Below are 18,122 nucleotides of genomic sequence, written 5' to 3' on the forward strand. Positions count from 1 at the left end.
GCCGACCCCCAGCTCACTACAACCTCCCTTCAGGAAGTTTTCCCTTTGTTGATATTGAGGATAGCAGCGGGCAGGAGAGAGGGACACTATAGCAGGTGTGCAACAGCAGCAGGTGTCCCTCAGATGAGATTTTTGCCTTTATGTAAGGAGTATGAGAGTACTGGAAGTTTGTAATTTTTGTGATTCTGGATGCAAAATTCTGTTTTTTCTGACCACAAAAAAACCTTGTGACACCAACTCTTCACTGGCATGCAAGATTTATTATTAAAATGTTTTCTTCTGGCAATCAAGGCCCTAAGGATTTATGTGTTTCTTTCCAAATTCAACATTTGTGTTCTTAAAAATATTACTTCTGCCTACAAAGTCAGCTCTTAGAGCTTCAGCAAAGGCAGTATCTTTCCATTTGGAGTAAAAAGCAGAAGAGGGAGAAAAAAGGGTAAGGCCCCACATTGCCATTCAGAGCTAGCATGAACACGTCCTGTCTCAGATATTTTCTGAATTGCTTAATCTTTATGCCTTCTTATCCCATCTATATAGGAAGGATAACAACTCTGCCTTGTTTGGAGGCAGAGCTCATTTCATACTATGGCATCTAGTCCAGTGGGAAGCTGATTTAGTCCCAGCTTGAGCCAATATTATTTGCAGAAGCTATGTAATGCAGAGATGGTTTCTCAGTGACCTGGAAAAGTGCACTGAAGAGGCAGGTATATGCACTGTGTTAAGACAAAATAATAAAAAATCAGAAAAAAAGGCTTTCTTTCCATCTGCAGTAACTACAAGCTTACCCACGCAGGGATATGAATCAAGGCATTGTCCAGCACTTGTTCAAACTCAGCAGGCCAGAAAGTCAAATCACTTTTCAAAGGCATATCACACAGTTAAAGGACAAAGGTTCCTGTGTACTTGAAGTACAGGGCAAGCAGTGATCCGTGGGTCTTTGTAGAAACAATGACCACAACAGAAACCACTGAGGTTAGCAAACACAGATAAGTAGTAATGACAGCAGCTTTGATTAAGGCATCAACATGTATTGCTGCGGAGAGAAAATACAGAACACTGGATGTGGTGAAGCTGGATATCTGCCTAAAGCAAAGCACATTACGTGACCCACATGTGAAGGAGCATGCAAAGGTGAAAATCTGTTATCGATCAACCTGAAAATCAGTCTGTTTCATTTTGAAAGAAGAAAGAAATGCAGGTCTGTGTGTCAGTACAAACAATACGCAGTGTTTAAACATCAAGACCCCATTTACCAACACTATCAGAATGTTCAAAACAGTCCTAAACTAAATAAATCCTTGTGATTGTTGCATCTTACTTGTATTGCAGCTCTCAGCTTCTGTTTTCTAACTTTCTTCAGAATATCCCTTCAAACTGAGACTCCTGTGTAACCCCCCAAATCCAGAAGCTAGAACATAAAAAAGAGCACACACAAACCGCTGTTAAGAACCGCTACAGACAGCAAAATGATTTTATTATCATATTAACCAGAATAACAAGATGGCACAGACCAAATGTATGATAATCTCAACCATCTTCCATAGCCCAGAATAACAGGGAAAAGAACAGTCTCTCCAAAACGAAGCAGAAACTTTACCAACTTATTCCAACAGGGAAATTTTCCATTTTCAATGTCATAAGAAATAAAGCAGAAAGTAAAATTGTAATGGCCACACAAGGAAGTCACTTAAAACTTCAGCTGATCTGTATGCTGAGTTATTTGTAATTGAAAAGCCAGCTAGCTCACAGGTAATCACTGAGGCATGAAATTTAGAGAAAGCTATAAAACATGAACATTAGCAGCAGAAAGCTTTCGAAGACAGCTTAACTCTCAGAAGCAAGGACATTCTCCATCTGAAAGGCAGCGCCTGTAGTTTTTGCCATCACAAGTTAGATTATTCAGGCTCTAAGACAGCGATTTATTTGGATGTTATACATTTCAATGAATACCATTTGACATTCATTCTGTCCCCAAAGTGTTCCAAAGAGCCAACTGCACTGATTTCTGAGAGATTACAAAGTGATGAAGTTTTCTTGGATGAAATTTTAATTTGAGCAGAGCCTTTAAAGAGTATAATAAAACACTGAGTTCCTTATTTATTTATTTACTTATTACTGACGTAGCCACAAAGTCTCCTGACATTACATTTTTCAAAGTATGCACCAGTCAGGAAAAAAAGTTATTTTCTGGGGCTTCTCATCTGCTCTCAAAGGTGATTCAGGTAAAAGAAAGTGAGAGTTAAGTGTATATACCATGATGAAAAAAGGAATGCATCCTCACTGTGAGAGTGATAAACCCAGCAAAGCTCCTGCAAAGAAAAATACAGCGTATTATATGCTGTGCTCAGCACAAAGCAGATTTCTCAAACACAGGTTAGTGGACTTAATCTAAAGTCAACAGAGGAAATTTTATGGTTTATGACATGTGGGAGATGAGATCATGTGATCCAAATGCCTAAATTCTACACCAGTGAAGGTTTAAAGGAACATACAAACACAAGTAAAATACAAGACAATAAACTGATCTAGTTTAGCATTTCAGGAAAAAAGAATTGTAAATATAATTTTCCATTGAAGTCAAAGAATACAGGAAGAATGTGCAACTATATCTGCAGGAGTATGGCAGGTATTAGCTGTACCAAAGTCACCCAGAGACATGACAAATGCTCTTATCACCATGTCTGCCAAGACCAAGCGTAGCTGAAGCCAGAATGCAGTTAGGAGAAACACTAATGATCATCCCCTGAGAAAGGCTGCCAGATGCTGTTAAAAGAAGTGGAAGAAATATAATGTATTAATAATAGCTACGTGGTTTCACAAAGCGTTAAAAAATCCATGGCTCATGTCGGATGGTGATCTTTGTGCAGTTCTGGGGCAGCAACAGATCTAAACCTGGGGAATGCATTTCACCAAAAAGCATGCGCCTATTTAACTTCTTAGTGCTCTCACTAGCTCCAAGAGCCTGAGCAGACTCCAATGCAGGAGACTGTGAATGCACTTGAAGAAAATGTCTTGCCTTCCCTCTTCAGCAAAATGACCCCATGCGCTCGTTAAATTTTATCCTGCAGGTAATTGCAGACTAAAATCATAGCAGGTTTGCACTCAGCCTTGCTGGTCAAAGGAGGCATTGCCTGTATTAAGGTTTCTTCATACTGAAGATATTTAATAAGAAGGGACTCAGATTTTCTCAGAGACCTACATAATTGACAGCGTTATTAATTGGTGCAACAGAAATAGAAATGCAATACTGTTTGCAGAGGCTTACTTTTGAGATAGAAAAGGGCATACGTTTTCCAATGAGACAATAAATCAGTGCAGCTTGTAACGCATTAATTTGTTAAATCAAAACATGTTTAGCAGTGTAGGCAATTATATTTTTGCATTAGGAGGCCTCATAAGACATTTATAAGGTTACACTGCTTTGACACTAAACACATGTGATGATGTCATCAGGTGAGCCTGGTAAAGTTAATTGATGTAAATGCCATGTTTAACTAGTAGAAAAAGCTATCCTGTGTGATACATGTGTATGAACAGCTTACAAAGAACCTGTAATTCTATCTTAGGGGCTAAAGGAGAATGTTTGACAGATAAGGTAAAATTGGAAATGCTTTCCCCACAGTCGTATCACTGGCAGCTATCCTTTATCTGACCAAAATATATGCTGAACAATGTTCAAGTAAGGACAAATATGTCAGAGGCTAGAACACTCACTTTTATTTCAGCAACAGGCTATTAAATCACTTCTTGTTCAGTGTCTGCTTTTCAAAACACAGTATCATCCTCACAAATATGCTAACTCACATGACTGCAGGGACAAACCCGGCACAGAACAAGGAGCTGAGCAGCCTCAGTTTTTGCTAGTTTAGCAGAAGACAAGAAAATGGAGAAATATTCATAGAATCATAAAATAGCCTGGATTGTGAAGGACCACGATGATCATCTAGTTTCAACCCCCCTGCTATGTGCAGGGTCATCAACCATTATACCAGGATGCCCAGAGCCACACCAGGCTACACACCCAGCCACTGCCCACCCAAATTAGCCAAAAAAAGTGGTTTGGATTTCTTTAAGAGGAAAATCACAAGTGAGAAGTGACATGCTGAAGAGGAAGCAAACAGTTAATATTTCCCGAGAATGAGCACTGAGACTGTCTTGTCCAGAAAGATGCATTTGCACGATCACAATGACAAATACTGACACAGGATGCCAGGAACCATCCAACAAGACTCCAAAGAGAACTAAGAATAAGAAGATTGGCACTGAGGTGACATCTGCAGGGACTGGAGAGCAACCTGCAGAGAATGGATGCCTGTTAATGAGCCACAGATTAACTGCTATCAGCCACCACTAGAGATCATTGCCATATGAAACAACGAGCGCTGCTTGTACCGCTCTCTCCCTATGGGACTCTATCTGAGGGAGAATAAACCTCTCTCCTCCTACAGCACCAGCTTGTTACTGCCAGCGTTGGCTATAATTGAATACGCTTTATTCAGATGATAGCTAAATTTAGCAGACATTAGCAGCAAGTCTCTGGAGAGGCAAAAGCGGGGGAGGCAAGCTTTAAATAAACACGCTAAAGTAATACTGAATAATAGATGCAATTAATGGCGGAGCAAAACTCTGCGCCTCAGGAGCTGGGCACAGTCAAACCCGCTTTGGGGGGCCTTGCAGAGACAAAATGTGACAGTGCTGCTGGATGCTCCCCTTCCTCTCAGCTGGTAATTACTGCCTCCCCTGTGATCACCACCACAGCAGGGCCTCAAAAAGCCCGTTCCCAATGCATTAATTCAGTAAGGGTACACATACAGAGGGCCTGCAGGCCCGGCAGGAGAGAGGAAAGCCAGGCATCAGCGTTGCATCTGTACACAAAGCCAGCTCAGGGCTGGCCCAAGCCAGCCTCCACAAAGCACAGAGCCTCAATACAGCTCCGCATTCCTTCCTTCCCGCCTAAACCCTTTCCCAGCTTCCCTCACGCATGCGCGCCCAGCCGGGGGAAAGACGGCAGTATGGCTGTTCAAAGGGCGGAAGTGGTCTCAGGAGAAGGCGGAAGTGCGTTGGGTAAGCCGGAAGTGGGTGAAAGGCGGGGGTGTGTGGCCATGTCTGCTTCGTTGCTACGGCGGGGCCTTGAGCTACTGGAGGCACCGGGTAGGCCCGAGGGGCCGGAGGCGGGGGAGGAGGGGATTGTCGCAGTGTGTGGCCCTGGTAACCTTCCTCATCTCGTCTTTCAGGCCGGGGGAAGGCCCCGCCGGGACTCCAGCAGGGGCGTGATGGCGGCAGACCGGCAGGAGCCGCCCGGCGGAGGAAGGTAATGGCGGGGCCTGGGAAGAACAAGGCTACGATCAAGGGCAGAGTCGTGAAGTCGGCGATAGGTGAGTCTTGGCTTAGCTCTAGCGAAGAGCGGCCTTATTGCTCTCTACACTCTCAGGCCAGGTGCTTTCGTGGTATCCTGCAGCCCCTGTCAGGATCACCTGTGGCTATCCCTCCCCATCCTCCTTGTAGCAGCTTTCAGGTACTGCCTGGGAAATCAGGTGATGTGTTTTGTCTCACTGTGCTCTGACCTAGAGGAGTATCACAAGAAGAAAGCTGTAAATCACCTCAAAGCGAATTTGCAGTACATGACAAGCGGACGATGCGTTGCTGACAGAGCTGTAACCCAACAAGTAAGGATGACACTTCTTTCTTCCTCTGAGAAGCACAGATGAATGGGAATTATCTTTAGGTCTTCCAGCTTAGTCCTTGTGCAAAAGAGTTAAGTTTCTGCCTGGTAGTGGCCTTGAAGTGTTTCTTTGTGCTCAAGCAAAACACCTTACTAAGCTTTAAATTTTTGTTGATAGCTTATTTCTTACAGTGTTCTCGTTAGAATCTGGTTAGAATCTTATTTCTTACAGCTACTCGTTATAATCTGGTAACTGTTGACTTCTCTTGGTTACTAAAGGTATTTCACAGCAAAGCCTTGGTTCAGACTTCCCTTCTGTTCTTTGAACTCTCCTCTTCTGTAGCTAGAGGCTGTTTTAGTAGAGAACCAGACATGCTGCTGGCCCCCACAGTAGGAATTTCATAGCATCTGAAATTATGTTTCTCATAACTTGAAAATTTAACCAATGGTCTTTCCCAAATAATAGTTCTGAGGCAGGATTTGAAGGTAGCAACACCACTAGATTCATAGGCTGTTTTTACGACAACACTTTTAACTTAAAGAAACTAAGTTATTTAGGCCACTGTTTTTCAGGTTTGAGGTTGTAAATGGCAAGGATGACCATTGCAATGATGCAATTAAAAAATGCCGGGGGAATTCTACCAATTTCTTGGGTTTTCTAGTTGTCTCATGGAGAGACAGGACAAAAGAAGGCTACAGTTTCAGAAAAAGTTTGAGTTAAAATCAATATTGCAGTCTCAATAAGAGTTATCAGAAAGTAGCTTCCTTTTTTGGCTCTGAAAACTACCTGGGTGCTTGCTGCTGTCCCAGTGACCTGCTTTGGGTAAGATAATGTTTGCCTCTCACACTTCTCTGGAGGCATTCCAGAATGTAGCAGGGTACTAGCAAATAATAAGGGTGTGGTAAGCGAGCTCAAAAAATGTTTTGTGATTTGATCTAGATGACAGTGAATGTTATTTTTCTTTTTGTTTTTCCTGAAGGTTCTTACACAGAACAGAGGCAGAAAGTCAAAAGATCGGCCTGTAGAGAAGAAGGAAAAGAAGAAGCCTGAGGGCACTGTCTTTACTGAGGAAGACTTCCGTAAATTTGAGAGAGAATACTTTGGAATCCCATAAACAGCATGAAAGGAACTCTTGCAGCTCCAGTCCATCTGCAGCTGAGTGCTCAGAAGGCAGGACTGGCCACTTCCTCAGCGTGTTTGAGAATGGATGTAGGAGATCCATCACTTTGTCAGCAAATAAACTAGCATCAGACTTGCAGAATAACTGCACCTGTCCAGAACTCACTGCTGGGGCCATGGAGGTTCTCTTTGGTCTTTGCAATACGTTGTCCTTATCATTACCTCCCTTCAGCCAGCATGTCTTGCATGTTCTTGACATAGAAAGGTGGACTAATCCAAAAACAAATCTTGTTCTTCAGTAAGGCATCTGCTGCCAGTCTCCAACTCAATGGAGATATGTTTTGGACAGCAGAAGTAAATCATTAAGAGGGAAGGATGCTTCAAAAGACTGAAATCCTAGTACTCCTGCAGTTTCTGTCATTATAACATCTGTCAGGTTTTTCTGACATTGTAAAAAGTTTTGTATGTATTGTACGATTAAACAATTGTTGTTACAGGTGCTGCCTGTCTTTGCCTTTGTGATAGTGATTGTTATGAGTAGCTGTGATTGAAGAAGACAGACCAGATCATTGTTCTGATCCAAGCATTCCTGTCACTAGGATGACTCAGTTGTGTGAATGTCCCTGCTCTGATTCCTCTTGACATGTGACATCTTCTCTCCTACATGCTCAGGCTTTCAGAGTGCAGGTTGGAACTGAGATGACTCCTGCTCTGCCTGCTCAGTCACCCCTCTCCAAGAAAGATGTCTGAAACGGAGAAAGCTCTTTCTCATATTTCAGCCCAAGCTTTTCTTCTGAGGTTACAGCTGCCCTAGGAGGGCACTGCTGCTGGATGCTGCCAGCTCCTGTAGGCAAGAATGCTTGTGACCCAAAAGTCAGCTCTCTATCTAATCATCTGAACCAGAGGCTGTGGTGCTGGATTGAAGAGATGGGGTTTTTGTGTAGTTTGTTGGTGTTTTTTTTTTTCTTCATACTGCTAAATTCCCTGCTGCAATGAGTAGATGGCCCAGCAGATGGGAGTGTTGTTCCAGATGATCTTCCTGGTAAACTACTGTAAACGTGCTTTTTGGAGCTCTTTCTCTGCCCCTTCCCACCCCTTCCTTAAACAAATGGGAAGTGTTCTCCCTTTAGACAAAAAAAGAGACTAGTACTAATAATACCAGCCCTTGGTTAGAACTAACTCCTGAGTCTAAGTAGCTTGGTTCAGATGTTAGCAGTGGAAGGAATTTGGTATCCACCCAGTGCATCGTAAGTCTGCACCACCTGTGTTCTGTTCTTTCTGTTGTGTCTGCGTGGAAGGGAAGGTCACACAGATGTACTTTGTCCAAACAGGGAAATAGTGAACATACTAAAGTACGTGTTCTGGAAACTGTGTTAACAGCATATGGGAGGGGATTTCTTGTAATAAGATCAGTTCAACTGTTTGCAGCCAAAAGTGGTAAATAAAACAGTTCAAGGACCGGTTGCCCTCTTATTCAATTTGTCTCTACTCCTAAAATGGAGAGATGTGTAGGAGGGGAGAGAATGACTGTGTAAAGAAATAGTTGAAAATGATGTGTATGCAGCATACATCTTTATAAAACTGATGCACTCCATGCTGGCTGCTGAGAGCATTAGCTGCTCTAATACATGTAGTTCTGTGTGGAGCTGTTATAGAGACTATTCAAAGTGTGGAAAAGCCTGTTCTGCTGTGGCATGACTTGAAAGGGGCAAATCTTGGGGGTGCTACTTTGTGTCCTATCCTCACCTTCAGCACTCAGCTGTTCCTTTGACTTTCAAGAAGTCCTTCTCAGCCCCCATATGTCCTCTCCGAGCTCCTCCTACGCACTCCTGTTCCTGTGGTCGTTCAGCCAACTTTCTACACCTTAAGGAAAGCAAAAACATCCTTTGTTGCTGCAGAAAGGAACGGTAGGGAAGCGTGGTTCATTCTGTTTGCACAAAACCCAGCTTGTTTGTTTGCAAACATAAGTAAATAGGGAAGTTGCTCTTTCAAAGTCAATAAGGAACTTTAAAGTGAACTCCAAAGCAGTCTTCCCCAAGGATAACAACACCCGGATACCTGGAATTTTAAAGTTGGATGGGAGCTCTAATTACTGGCAGGGAAGACTATTAGGGCCAACACAAGTAATCCCCATACTTGTGGCTGTATGCCAAGAGGCGTGGCACTTGCTTGAGAAGGTAAAGCCAATTGTCAGACTGGGTTTTGCTAGCTGAAATCAAAGTTGCTTTTACAGCCAACGGTATCCCCAACTAAATTAAATTTTACCTTGCAGGAGGGAGAAAAAGCAAGAAGAAAAGTGCGGTTCTAGATAAACCATCCTTGGAAACAGCAAAGATCTGGTATGTCCTAGCCTTGATTTTTTCACCTTTCTCACAGAGCTGGAGCTCCAGGAGAGAATGGCAGTGCTTCCTGCTTGTCGTGTAAGAACATGAGCTGGCCTTTGAGAGGAATGTCTTCATTGCCTGGTGGTAAGATAAAACTGCGTTCTCACACTCCCAACCATCTATATATTACAGACTAGTCATGCTTAGAGCATGCCAGCTCCTCACCCCAGCTGAGAAATCCAGGCAGTGGCTATCTGAACTTTGTGTGCCACCTCTCTGTTGCTTGCTCACAGCCAGGCTTCACTGCCTCACAACAGAGAGAAGAGGGGTGAAGGAGGGAGAAGCTCCCATAGCTTCTTTTCCTACTGGGCCTCCGACCTGACTGGTTCCCACACTGGGAGCGAAGATGCTGCATCCCACAGCCCTCCAACCTGCTGGACAGCATTTCTCTCCTGCACAGCTGCAATCCAGGGAGGCTGAGCTCATCGTGCTGCTGGCTCTCTTCCCAGCTCTGCGACATCAGCCAAGCATCCCACAGCAAAAAAAAAAAAATAGAAGTGGTCGAGCTGAGAAAGAGAGGGATGCCATCTTCCAGAACTTCTACACCCACAAGCAGCAGGGAATCAAGATGGGAAGGAGCAGCTTTAATATAAATGCAAATATAAGCTCTGGAGCATTAATAATGTGGTCAAACCTTTCCAGGGAAGTGGTTTAGAGAAGGAAGAATAGTTCCCAGATGCTCGGTGCTGGGCTGGTTTCCTGTGAGTAAGATTCACAAAGCCATTTAATGGTCTTCCTCTGTTTGCAAATGGAAAGCAAACAGGAAAACTTGTATGAGCAGGTATGAGTGGCTCAAAGCTTCTGCTGTATCAGCAAATGTGTTCTTCCTCAGCATGGAAAGCAATGACAGCCAGTATCAGCATAGAAGCGTATCAGGAAGGCTGCAAGTATAAAATAACAAAACATGATTGCCCAGGACACTCAACAGTTTCTTCCCTCTGAAATAACAGAGCGAAACAAGCCTGGCTGCAAACGAACCAAAGTAGCTTGGCATACAAGACTTAAAATGCTGAAATGACCACAGTAGGGAGAGAGGAAAACCATGGCTGGGAGGGGTCCTAGAAACTTTTGGAATCTTAGTCCTTGGCTAGTTTGGCTAGTTTTTTTAGGACTGACTTCCCTTTCAATCTTGCTGATGATCCACACAGTGTTGGATCCACACCTACAAAACTAATGGGCTCTGAACACATTGGGTAAGGGGTTGGTCACCACAGAAAGGGGAACACAGCAGCAGTACCCTAAATAGCTCACAAATGTAATGGTGAAGCACTTGGAAGTTTCTCACATTGAAACAAGAAGAACAATCAAATGAGGAATGTAAAAGAAGGCAAGCTGCCTAATGCTTGCTTACAGCTCAAAACCTGGAACTCCAGCCAAAGCAGGCTGAACGGTTAGTAGGTTTGAGACGGATTAAAGGTTTGCATGACTATCCATAGTTACATTAAAGAGGATTAACAGCGCCAGCCACTAACTGTTGGGGGCAGGGGAAATGGAAATCATGAAGATTGCTCTGCCTGCAGGGTTACATACACCTTGTTCTGAAGGAATTAGCTGTTGGCAGGGCTGAGCAGCAACCTAGCCAAGCTGAGCAGCACCATTTGTATGCAAGAAAGCTCATTTATCTCCTCCACTAACTTGTCATTAATGGAAGGGAAAGAGTAGATGTTCTTCTCTAGTTGTCCTTGCACTCCAGTGGTAATGCAGAGGAGTCAGGCTCACAGCAGGTAGCTTGTGCTTTAGAAATCCTCTGCCCTACTTAAATAAAGTTGAAGTGGTTGCTCTCTTGCGTCTTGTTGCCTACCACTGGGAGTTGTAATGCTATAATGTGATGGAAAGCACAGCAACAGTAGCAGGGTAGCAAAGTCCTAGACAGCAGCAAGTAACAATAAACCCAAATGCAGAAGCTGCAGACACAGAAATAAAGGAAAAAAAAAAATCTGCTTACCCTTAGAAAGTTTCAGGTATACAGGGATCTCCAGCAAAATACCCTTGCCTCCACTTCCTTACATGAGGTCTGGGAAGGGGTGAACTCTTGCCTCACTCCTTCCAGTCATTCAATGCATTGCTTGCACCTGAGCTCCCCTGGGTTAAACCTGCCTTCCCACCAGGTGCTCAGTCATTGTTTCAAGCCCTGACTTAGCATTTCCACTACAGGTGTGAAAGAGAGAAAAAGGACAACTGAAGGAAAAATGAGAGGTGGCTAACCGTTACTTTGAGAACATGTGCCTGTATAATACAAAAATTGGAGCTTGTGGGTAGAGCTAGCCTCATTTAGTGGCTTCTGATGCTGCATGAGTGCACTGAAAGAAGTGCAAAGCTGGGATAGCTGAGTGGCTGAAATAGTACTGCCTAGGTCTGATCCCTTGTGACTGTGATGGTTCTGTCACCACGATACATGGCCAACAATTCCCTGCCACTAGCACAGTGCTGAGGAAAACTCCTCTCCTGAAGGACACCCTGTCCTTGCTGCTGTTCTGGGCTTTCTGCCAGGGCTCTTTGGAAGCGTTTGCTATCATTCTGCTTTCATTCTCCAGCACTGCAGATGGAGGTTATTTTTGCCCCTTCGGTTATTCACAGGGGCAAGTGGTGGAGTCCTCAGTGGCAGCGGTTTCCTCTTCTTGTTTACAAAGAGAACTACGAGCACCTGGGTCTCCCTAAATGCAGGATGAAGAAGAAGGTAGCTATGAATACTGAGCTTTTAGAGAGTGCAGATTGGGAAAATTCCACTGTTTCCACTGGCTTCCTCTGGGGTCTGCTAAAGCCTGTATTTCATGCACCAAAGTCTATTTCTGGGAATGGTGTCACCATGCATGTAAACAATTGAGATTGTTGAATCACATTTTTTTCTGAGAGCCTGTGAGAAAACGAAGAGGTTCCTGAAGCCTGCACATGTGAGATCAGTCAGGAGGCTGTCCGCTGCTCAGATGCTTTCTCCCATCTCTTAATGCAATGATCTTATAAATGCTAAATGAACATACAGAGGAATAGCCAGCCCTAACCTTCAGCCAGTGCAAAGTCTTAACTAAGTTACTAAGTATGGGAACAGCATCATTGCAAGAGGCATCGCATAAGATCACCTCGTTAGCTGCCTCTGAAAAGCTGTGAGCACAAAGACACCAGCTCCATGTGGATGCCTGAGCTGGGCAATATGCTTGGACAAGTCAGTGCAAGTGAGCAGGAATTAACAACCCGGGAAGGATGCACACATCTACATGCAAAAGCTGTCCCTGGCAGGACAAGCAGGGATTAAGGAATGTGATGAATCACTAAATCTGGGTATCAGTGAGCCAAAGAAAATAATCATCACACACGTGATGATAAAGGGCACATCCCAAATCCTGAAGGTATTAGCAGGTACAGCTGTGCTGACCACAGAGCTTACTGAATTTCTGAATCTCACAAAAGAAACAAAAAAAAGAATACTTAATATTGCTATAAAGAATGCTAATAAATCTAATGGGCTGAAATCACCCTGCTATGCAGGCTCCTACCTGCCACCTTCACCTTGCTTCTTCAGTGTAACACAGAACATCACAGCACACTTTCCCAGTTGCACCTTCCCTCCCAGCACTCCAGTATAAAGATTATCTCACAAAGCACAGGCTCCAGTCATAACCACTACCCTCAATGCAGCCTACAAACCCCTACTCCTAAGCACCTGATCCTCTGCATACTTATGTTCTGATGGAGGTATCTTCCAGCTCATCTCCTAATTTCATAACTCTTGTACCCTGCACCATTCACCTCCACCAGGAATTGTGTTGAAGCCTGACAAGCACATACAGCTCCCTCAAGAACCTTTTCCAAAACCCATTCATAAGTACTCTTAAATGGCTCCTCTAGAGGCTCATAGCCTTTATGATTTTGCCTTTGATATTAAAGATCTGAGAGTATCCCCATTAGATCCCCTCCATCTTACTAGATATATGAAGTATAAATTCAGTTGTACATTAGCTGTAATGTGTGCTCTATCACTTGAACCACATTAATTAAATGCTATTTGCACACTCCACAGTGGAGCAGTGCACTCTAGGTGGTTGAAGCCCCCAAATGATGTGGTGCAAATTAACACTTATTTTACACATACCCAATTACCACACAAAATTCAAGTTTACTATAAAATAATTTATTAAGACACCATACACAGCTTAAGCAGCAAGCATATATACATGCACATGAACACTACTGACTACCCTACTCAGGGACTCTAGCTCTTTTGACTTTGGCCTTCCTCACCTCTTCAATCAGATCTTTCAAGTACTGGATTTCCTTACTCAAGGAATCTGCTTTCTCTTTCAGGGCCTGATTTTTCTGTTCCAAATCTCTGCACTCCCCTGACAGTGCCTCCTGTTCTGCCCTCTTTTTTTGCCGGTAACGTGTGGCAGCTGTCTTATTTTGCTCCATCTTTTTCAGTTTCTTATCTATTTTCTTTTCTCCTTTCACCTTTGCTGACACTACCTTCTCAGCAGGGTGGTCATATGGTTTGGACCGCACAGAGCCACAGGTGGCATCTGCAGGGAACTGGTTGTCATTGGGGGATCCAAGTGAATTGGTAGGACTATGCTGGGGCGTTCCCAAATAAGAGTCTGGGCTCATGCATATTCCACTATCATCAGAATGGTTCTCCTCCTCTTTCTCTGACTTGGTGATCACTACCAGAAAGGTGGGGCCCTCCTGTTTCCTTTCACCTTCCAGAACATCCACTTCACTACCTAGTTCTAAACTAAATGAATGGTCTGGAACAGAAGTCAGAGACTCTGGGGAGAGGGGAAAAGACCAGAGGGAAGCTAAAGGGGCCATGGGATCTGCTCCAATTGGAGATTCAGGGAGACTGGTATTTAGATCAGGTATGAGTGGAGGTTCTTTGTTGTGAAATTCCTGGGTGGTAGGGTTAAATAGAAGATCACACGTGTCTTCCAACGTGGCCATCAGCTCGTCTGGTGAGACGGTGGCTTCCAGATGTTCCATTCCTAACAGGGCATCAAAATCAAATTCCTTCAGATCCATCTTCTCCACCATCCACTCCATGCCAGAGAAGGCATCCTCTAAACAAGAGAGAAAAGAAATGCATATTTTTTCAGTGAGCTAATAAAGTAAGCTTCTAGAAGGTACCTAAAAAAAAAAAAAACCCTAACTTGTTACACCTTCCCCCATTCTTTTTAATGGTACAAAAGATTAACTACCAGAACTTCAGCCCACCATGAGGGGGGGGAGTACTGCATGATACAATGTAGCTGTCAGCTGTTAATGACATTCCATCCCTCTTACTCTCAACTCTGTACAGACTCAGGGCTATTTGAAACACACGACCACACTTGTTTCTTGTGACCTCTTCCAGGGAAGGCTACTTTAACAGCTGGCATGTTATTAAAAGGGCAACACAAGTGTCATTTTCCCACAGGCCAGTCTAGTAACTAGCCATTTGCTATTGTGTAATCAGTGTTGTATGGATGCTTTCCAGGCCTGAGTACACACCTGATGTTACCTCTACATTTAGAGAACTTGCACAGTATATTTTTGAACGGGAGGGTTACATTGTTTATTATGTGCTATCACCACAGATGTATTTTCTCCGCATGAATTAGTGCCTTACCCTGGCTGCTATCTATGGTGTTGCCTAAACTGTCCACAGCGAGCCAATTGGAGGAGACTGCCTTAGCCTTGTCGCTGGAGAACCCATGCGAACCGAGGGGCACGGCCACCTCCAGGTAGTCATCGAGGAGTCCCAGACTTTCCTCAGCCACCGAACACGGCTGGCTGAAGGGGGAGGACTCCCCCAACAGCATCTCGTTGTTCAAGAGGCTCATCTTGGTCAGGTTTTAGTGCTTTGACGTCAAAGGATGTAGACAAGGAGAAGGTCTTTCTGTCGACTACAGCAGTGCTGCTGTGCGGTGCCTTGAAAAACCTGTAAGACAGACATTTTTTCCAAACACATCAGTGGTTGTTCTACTGGAATAACAGCCTTCACAGTAAGACACAGCATGCAGGGAGAGTGGTGGTACACCAGACATTTTCCAGGCTGCTTGCCTTTAACTTTTTTTTTTTATTTCTTTCTTTTTTAAAGGCTCTTCTATTCCCATCCCCAGCACAGCAGAACCAGCTCCGCGCTGCCCACGCCCCGCCCACCGCGCCCTGACTCACGCCCACGCCGCAGCCATTTCGCGATCCGCCGCCTCCCGCTCCCCACCCGGCCCCGCCGCCATTTTGTGCCGTGCCACGTTTCCACCTCGTGTCGCTGGGACCGCCATCAACGCCGGGGGAGAAGGGGGAGGGTGACAGGACCGAAGGACAGGGCACCTTTCTATGCTGACTTATGGAGCAGGGGGATTCGGTTGAGAAACGCTGTGAGAGGCTCACATCCTTCTATCAGGCTGGTTTCACACCATCCCCTCCAGCGCTGCGGCATTAGAGATCCACTCATACCTCAATGCCCGCTCGCTGGAAGCCCCGCCATCTGCTATTCCCAATGCCCCTGTACGAAGGCATTCCCCTGTACGACTAGGACACAAGCATAGGGAGCTAATACTCACAAAAACCTTAAAAACTGGAAAAGCTCCAAGCTTTCAGGATGTGGGTTTTTCTAAAATATAGGGTATTACGGCTCGCTTTTCCTCTTAAAGTGTCACTTCCTGCCGTTTCTGTCACCCCCAAGTAGGCTTTTAGCCCCCACCCCCAACCTATTGCCCAGACAGCTTCTCCTCTGGGGATTCGTTTCGCACCGCAGAACCCCGCTTTAGGAACCGGGGGAAGGGAAAGGTGCCACACAGCGTGCGCTCCCCACACGCGCTACTCACGCCATGGTTGCAGATGCCGGGGATGTGCCGAGGCCGCCGCCGCTGCTGCTGCGCCCGCTGCACTGGCCGATGCCGCCGCTGGCCCTGCCGCCCTTAGAGAGCCATGGCGGCTGGGGTGGGGGAAGGAAGTGTTCCGGTCAGCGCCGCGCGAAGATGTGCTGCGCACGGCCACTACAACAACCTGTCAGCTCAGCTAAAGGCACACAATGAGGTGGCACAGCGCGCGCTCCGCCCTTATATGTGACCGCGCTAAGCAGAACGAGATCCGGCCTGATGTGTCCTTCCGCTCTTCGTCACCTGCCTCTCGTCAGCGCCCTTCGGTCTGTAACTTCTGGCCTGGGCTTCTCTCGTTCCAACCTGGTTCGGATGAACCATAAAAGCTGACAACAATAACTTTCCCCCCCCCGTCGTGAGCTGATGGACAGAGGGACTATATGGTGTTCCTCCGCGCGGACACCTCCCAGCCGAGAAGCGCGGTCACGTGATGAAGCAGCTGAGGAGGCTCCTCCCGCCCGCCGGCGAGCGCTGGAGGATTTGGGGGGGCTCCTGCTCCTGCCCGCCAACAAAGCCAGGGCGCTCCGGCGCTGATTGGCTGGCGGCGTGGTATTCATGTGCACTCTGAGCCGCCATTGGCTGAGGCCAGAAAGAGGCCAGATGGTGAGGCGAGATGCACGGAGGACAAGGAGAGTTAAAATGGCGTCTGGAGCGGAAGGGTTGTGTTTGGTGCCTCTTGTTTCTGTGGCCTGACCTCCCTCAAGCACCGCGTCTGCTTTGTTCCTAGCAGCTTCTTACGTTCTCCACACGAAGTCCTGTCCCCCCCTCCAAGCGCTGTTCTTTCTGCACTCATAACAGCCCCGCTGGACAAAGCCCAGCAGAATTGAGGGCAGAAGTTTGCTGAGGAGAGTCACTGCACCCTCAGATAAGTGGGAGCCTCCCTGCCTGCTACCTGCTCCTCAGAGATAGGACTGCGTGGGGCATTGGCTGAGTTTTTGTGTCCCTGACACTCTGCCAGCCTTGTAACTACAGCGTAACATTAGCCTTTGGTGGTTTGTGAGGAGACCCAAGGGCAGCCATTACTCAGATGGAGGAGAGCATTAGTGGGTCATCTACACAGTCTTACAGCCTTAGCAAGCAGCCTCACCTTGGGAAGATTTTCAAGCAGTTTGCATTATGTTTTATCTGAGCTAAATCAAACAAGTGAAAAAGCAGCCCTGCAACCTCACCTCTAGCCCAGCCTGTACGTTTCTAGAAGCTCCTCGGGCCCTCAGCTGGTTTTGCTAACCCTGTATGAAACCCATGGGGAACAGATGGTTTCAGTCCCCTCATGATTCTCTGAGGACACTAAAGCACCATATACAGCTCAGAGTGAGCTAGAAAGGTTGCTACCCATGTACTCTCTCACTATCTAGCCTTTGGTTGCTTTCCCACATTGCCAGCCCTACAGCACACCATCAGCTCTGAAGGTAAATCATAGAATGGCTTAGGTTGGAAGGGACCTTAAAGATCATCAAGCTCCAACCCCCCTCCATGGATCCTTGCTTGCTCAAAACATTATCACCCTGTCGGGCAAACTGCTCTTGGCTCCACTGCAAAAGACTCCTTTGTTTTCCAGTTAGGGTTTGGTAGTATTTGTGTACAGCCATGGCCTTGGCTCAGTTTACACAGGTAAAACTGCCTGGCATTCATTAAACAACTCGACTGATAATTCTGGAGGACGGGCATGGCCAGGGAGGGCAGTCATGGCCAGGTTTCTACTTTTAGCAGCAGGATGTCATAATCACCGATACAAATCAGGGTATGTCAGTCCAGCTCTGTAAACTGAACACTGGCTGCTGAGAGAAAAAATGCAATTTTTCCTCTTCACTGTGGTGTTTTTCGTTTGTGTGTGTGTTTATTTTGTTTTTGCTTTTCTTGAATAAAGCATCGATTTTGAATGGCTCACTAAGATGGAAGAGGCAGCAGAAAAAAATGCCCTCCAGTGCCAGAAAGCACGCTAGCAACTGAGTGATCTCAGATGACTGCTCTGATACATGCACCAATGAGCAGGCAGATCTTGCTACAAAGCAAAATTCAGAGGATGGATGCAGCAGCTTACAAAGAAGCTCGGTGGGTGATTGGCTTGGGTGGATGAAAAGCAGCATCTCTGTGTTTGGCTGGCTGAA

The 18,122-nt window shown here is 45.6% G+C and overlaps 2 protein-coding genes and 1 long non-coding RNA gene across 5 annotated transcripts; 1 reads left to right on the top strand and 2 right to left on the bottom strand.

Moving 5' to 3' along the window:
* Positions 1–1,496: 1,496 nt before the first annotated feature.
* Positions 1,497–11,492, bottom strand: LOC125687345 (uncharacterized). Of its 3 annotated transcripts, XR_007374054.1 has the most exons (4): positions 11,112–11,492; positions 9,801–10,047; positions 8,529–8,645; positions 1,497–2,309 (listed from the first exon to the last, which is right to left on the bottom strand). It is a non-coding gene; the product is annotated as an uncharacterized LOC125687345 (long non-coding RNA). The 3 variants fall into 3 exon arrangements; XR_007374053.1 differs by lacking the exon at positions 1,497–2,309 and having other exon boundaries at positions 7,404–8,645; XR_007374055.1 differs by lacking the exon at positions 1,497–2,309 and having other exon boundaries at positions 7,404–8,645; positions 9,048–10,047.
* RPS19BP1 (ribosomal protein S19 binding protein 1) lies at positions 4,998–7,278 on the top strand. Its single transcript, XM_048932428.1, has 4 exons — positions 4,998–5,151; positions 5,235–5,375; positions 5,569–5,666; positions 6,643–7,278. Exons 1-4 carry the CDS (start codon positions 5,013–5,015, stop codon positions 6,775–6,777), a joined length of 513 nt encoding a protein of 170 aa, XP_048788385.1. The 5' UTR covers positions 4,998–5,012; the 3' UTR covers positions 6,778–7,278.
* Positions 11,493–13,270: 1,778 nt separating the features above from the next.
* Positions 13,271–16,417, bottom strand: ATF4 (activating transcription factor 4). The gene is made up of 3 exons (XM_048930828.1): positions 15,961–16,417; positions 14,760–15,071; positions 13,271–14,211 (listed from the first exon to the last, which is right to left on the bottom strand). Exons 2-3 carry the CDS (start codon positions 14,971–14,973, stop codon positions 13,361–13,363), a joined length of 1,065 nt encoding a protein of 354 aa, XP_048786785.1. The 5' UTR covers positions 14,974–15,071; positions 15,961–16,417; the 3' UTR covers positions 13,271–13,360.
* Positions 16,418–18,122: the final 1,705 nt, after the last annotated feature.

The sequence above is a fragment of the Lagopus muta genome, chromosome 1 (assembly GCF_023343835.1).
Source record: "Lagopus muta isolate bLagMut1 chromosome 1, bLagMut1 primary, whole genome shotgun sequence".
NCBI lineage: Eukaryota > Metazoa > Chordata > Aves > Galliformes > Phasianidae > Lagopus > Lagopus muta.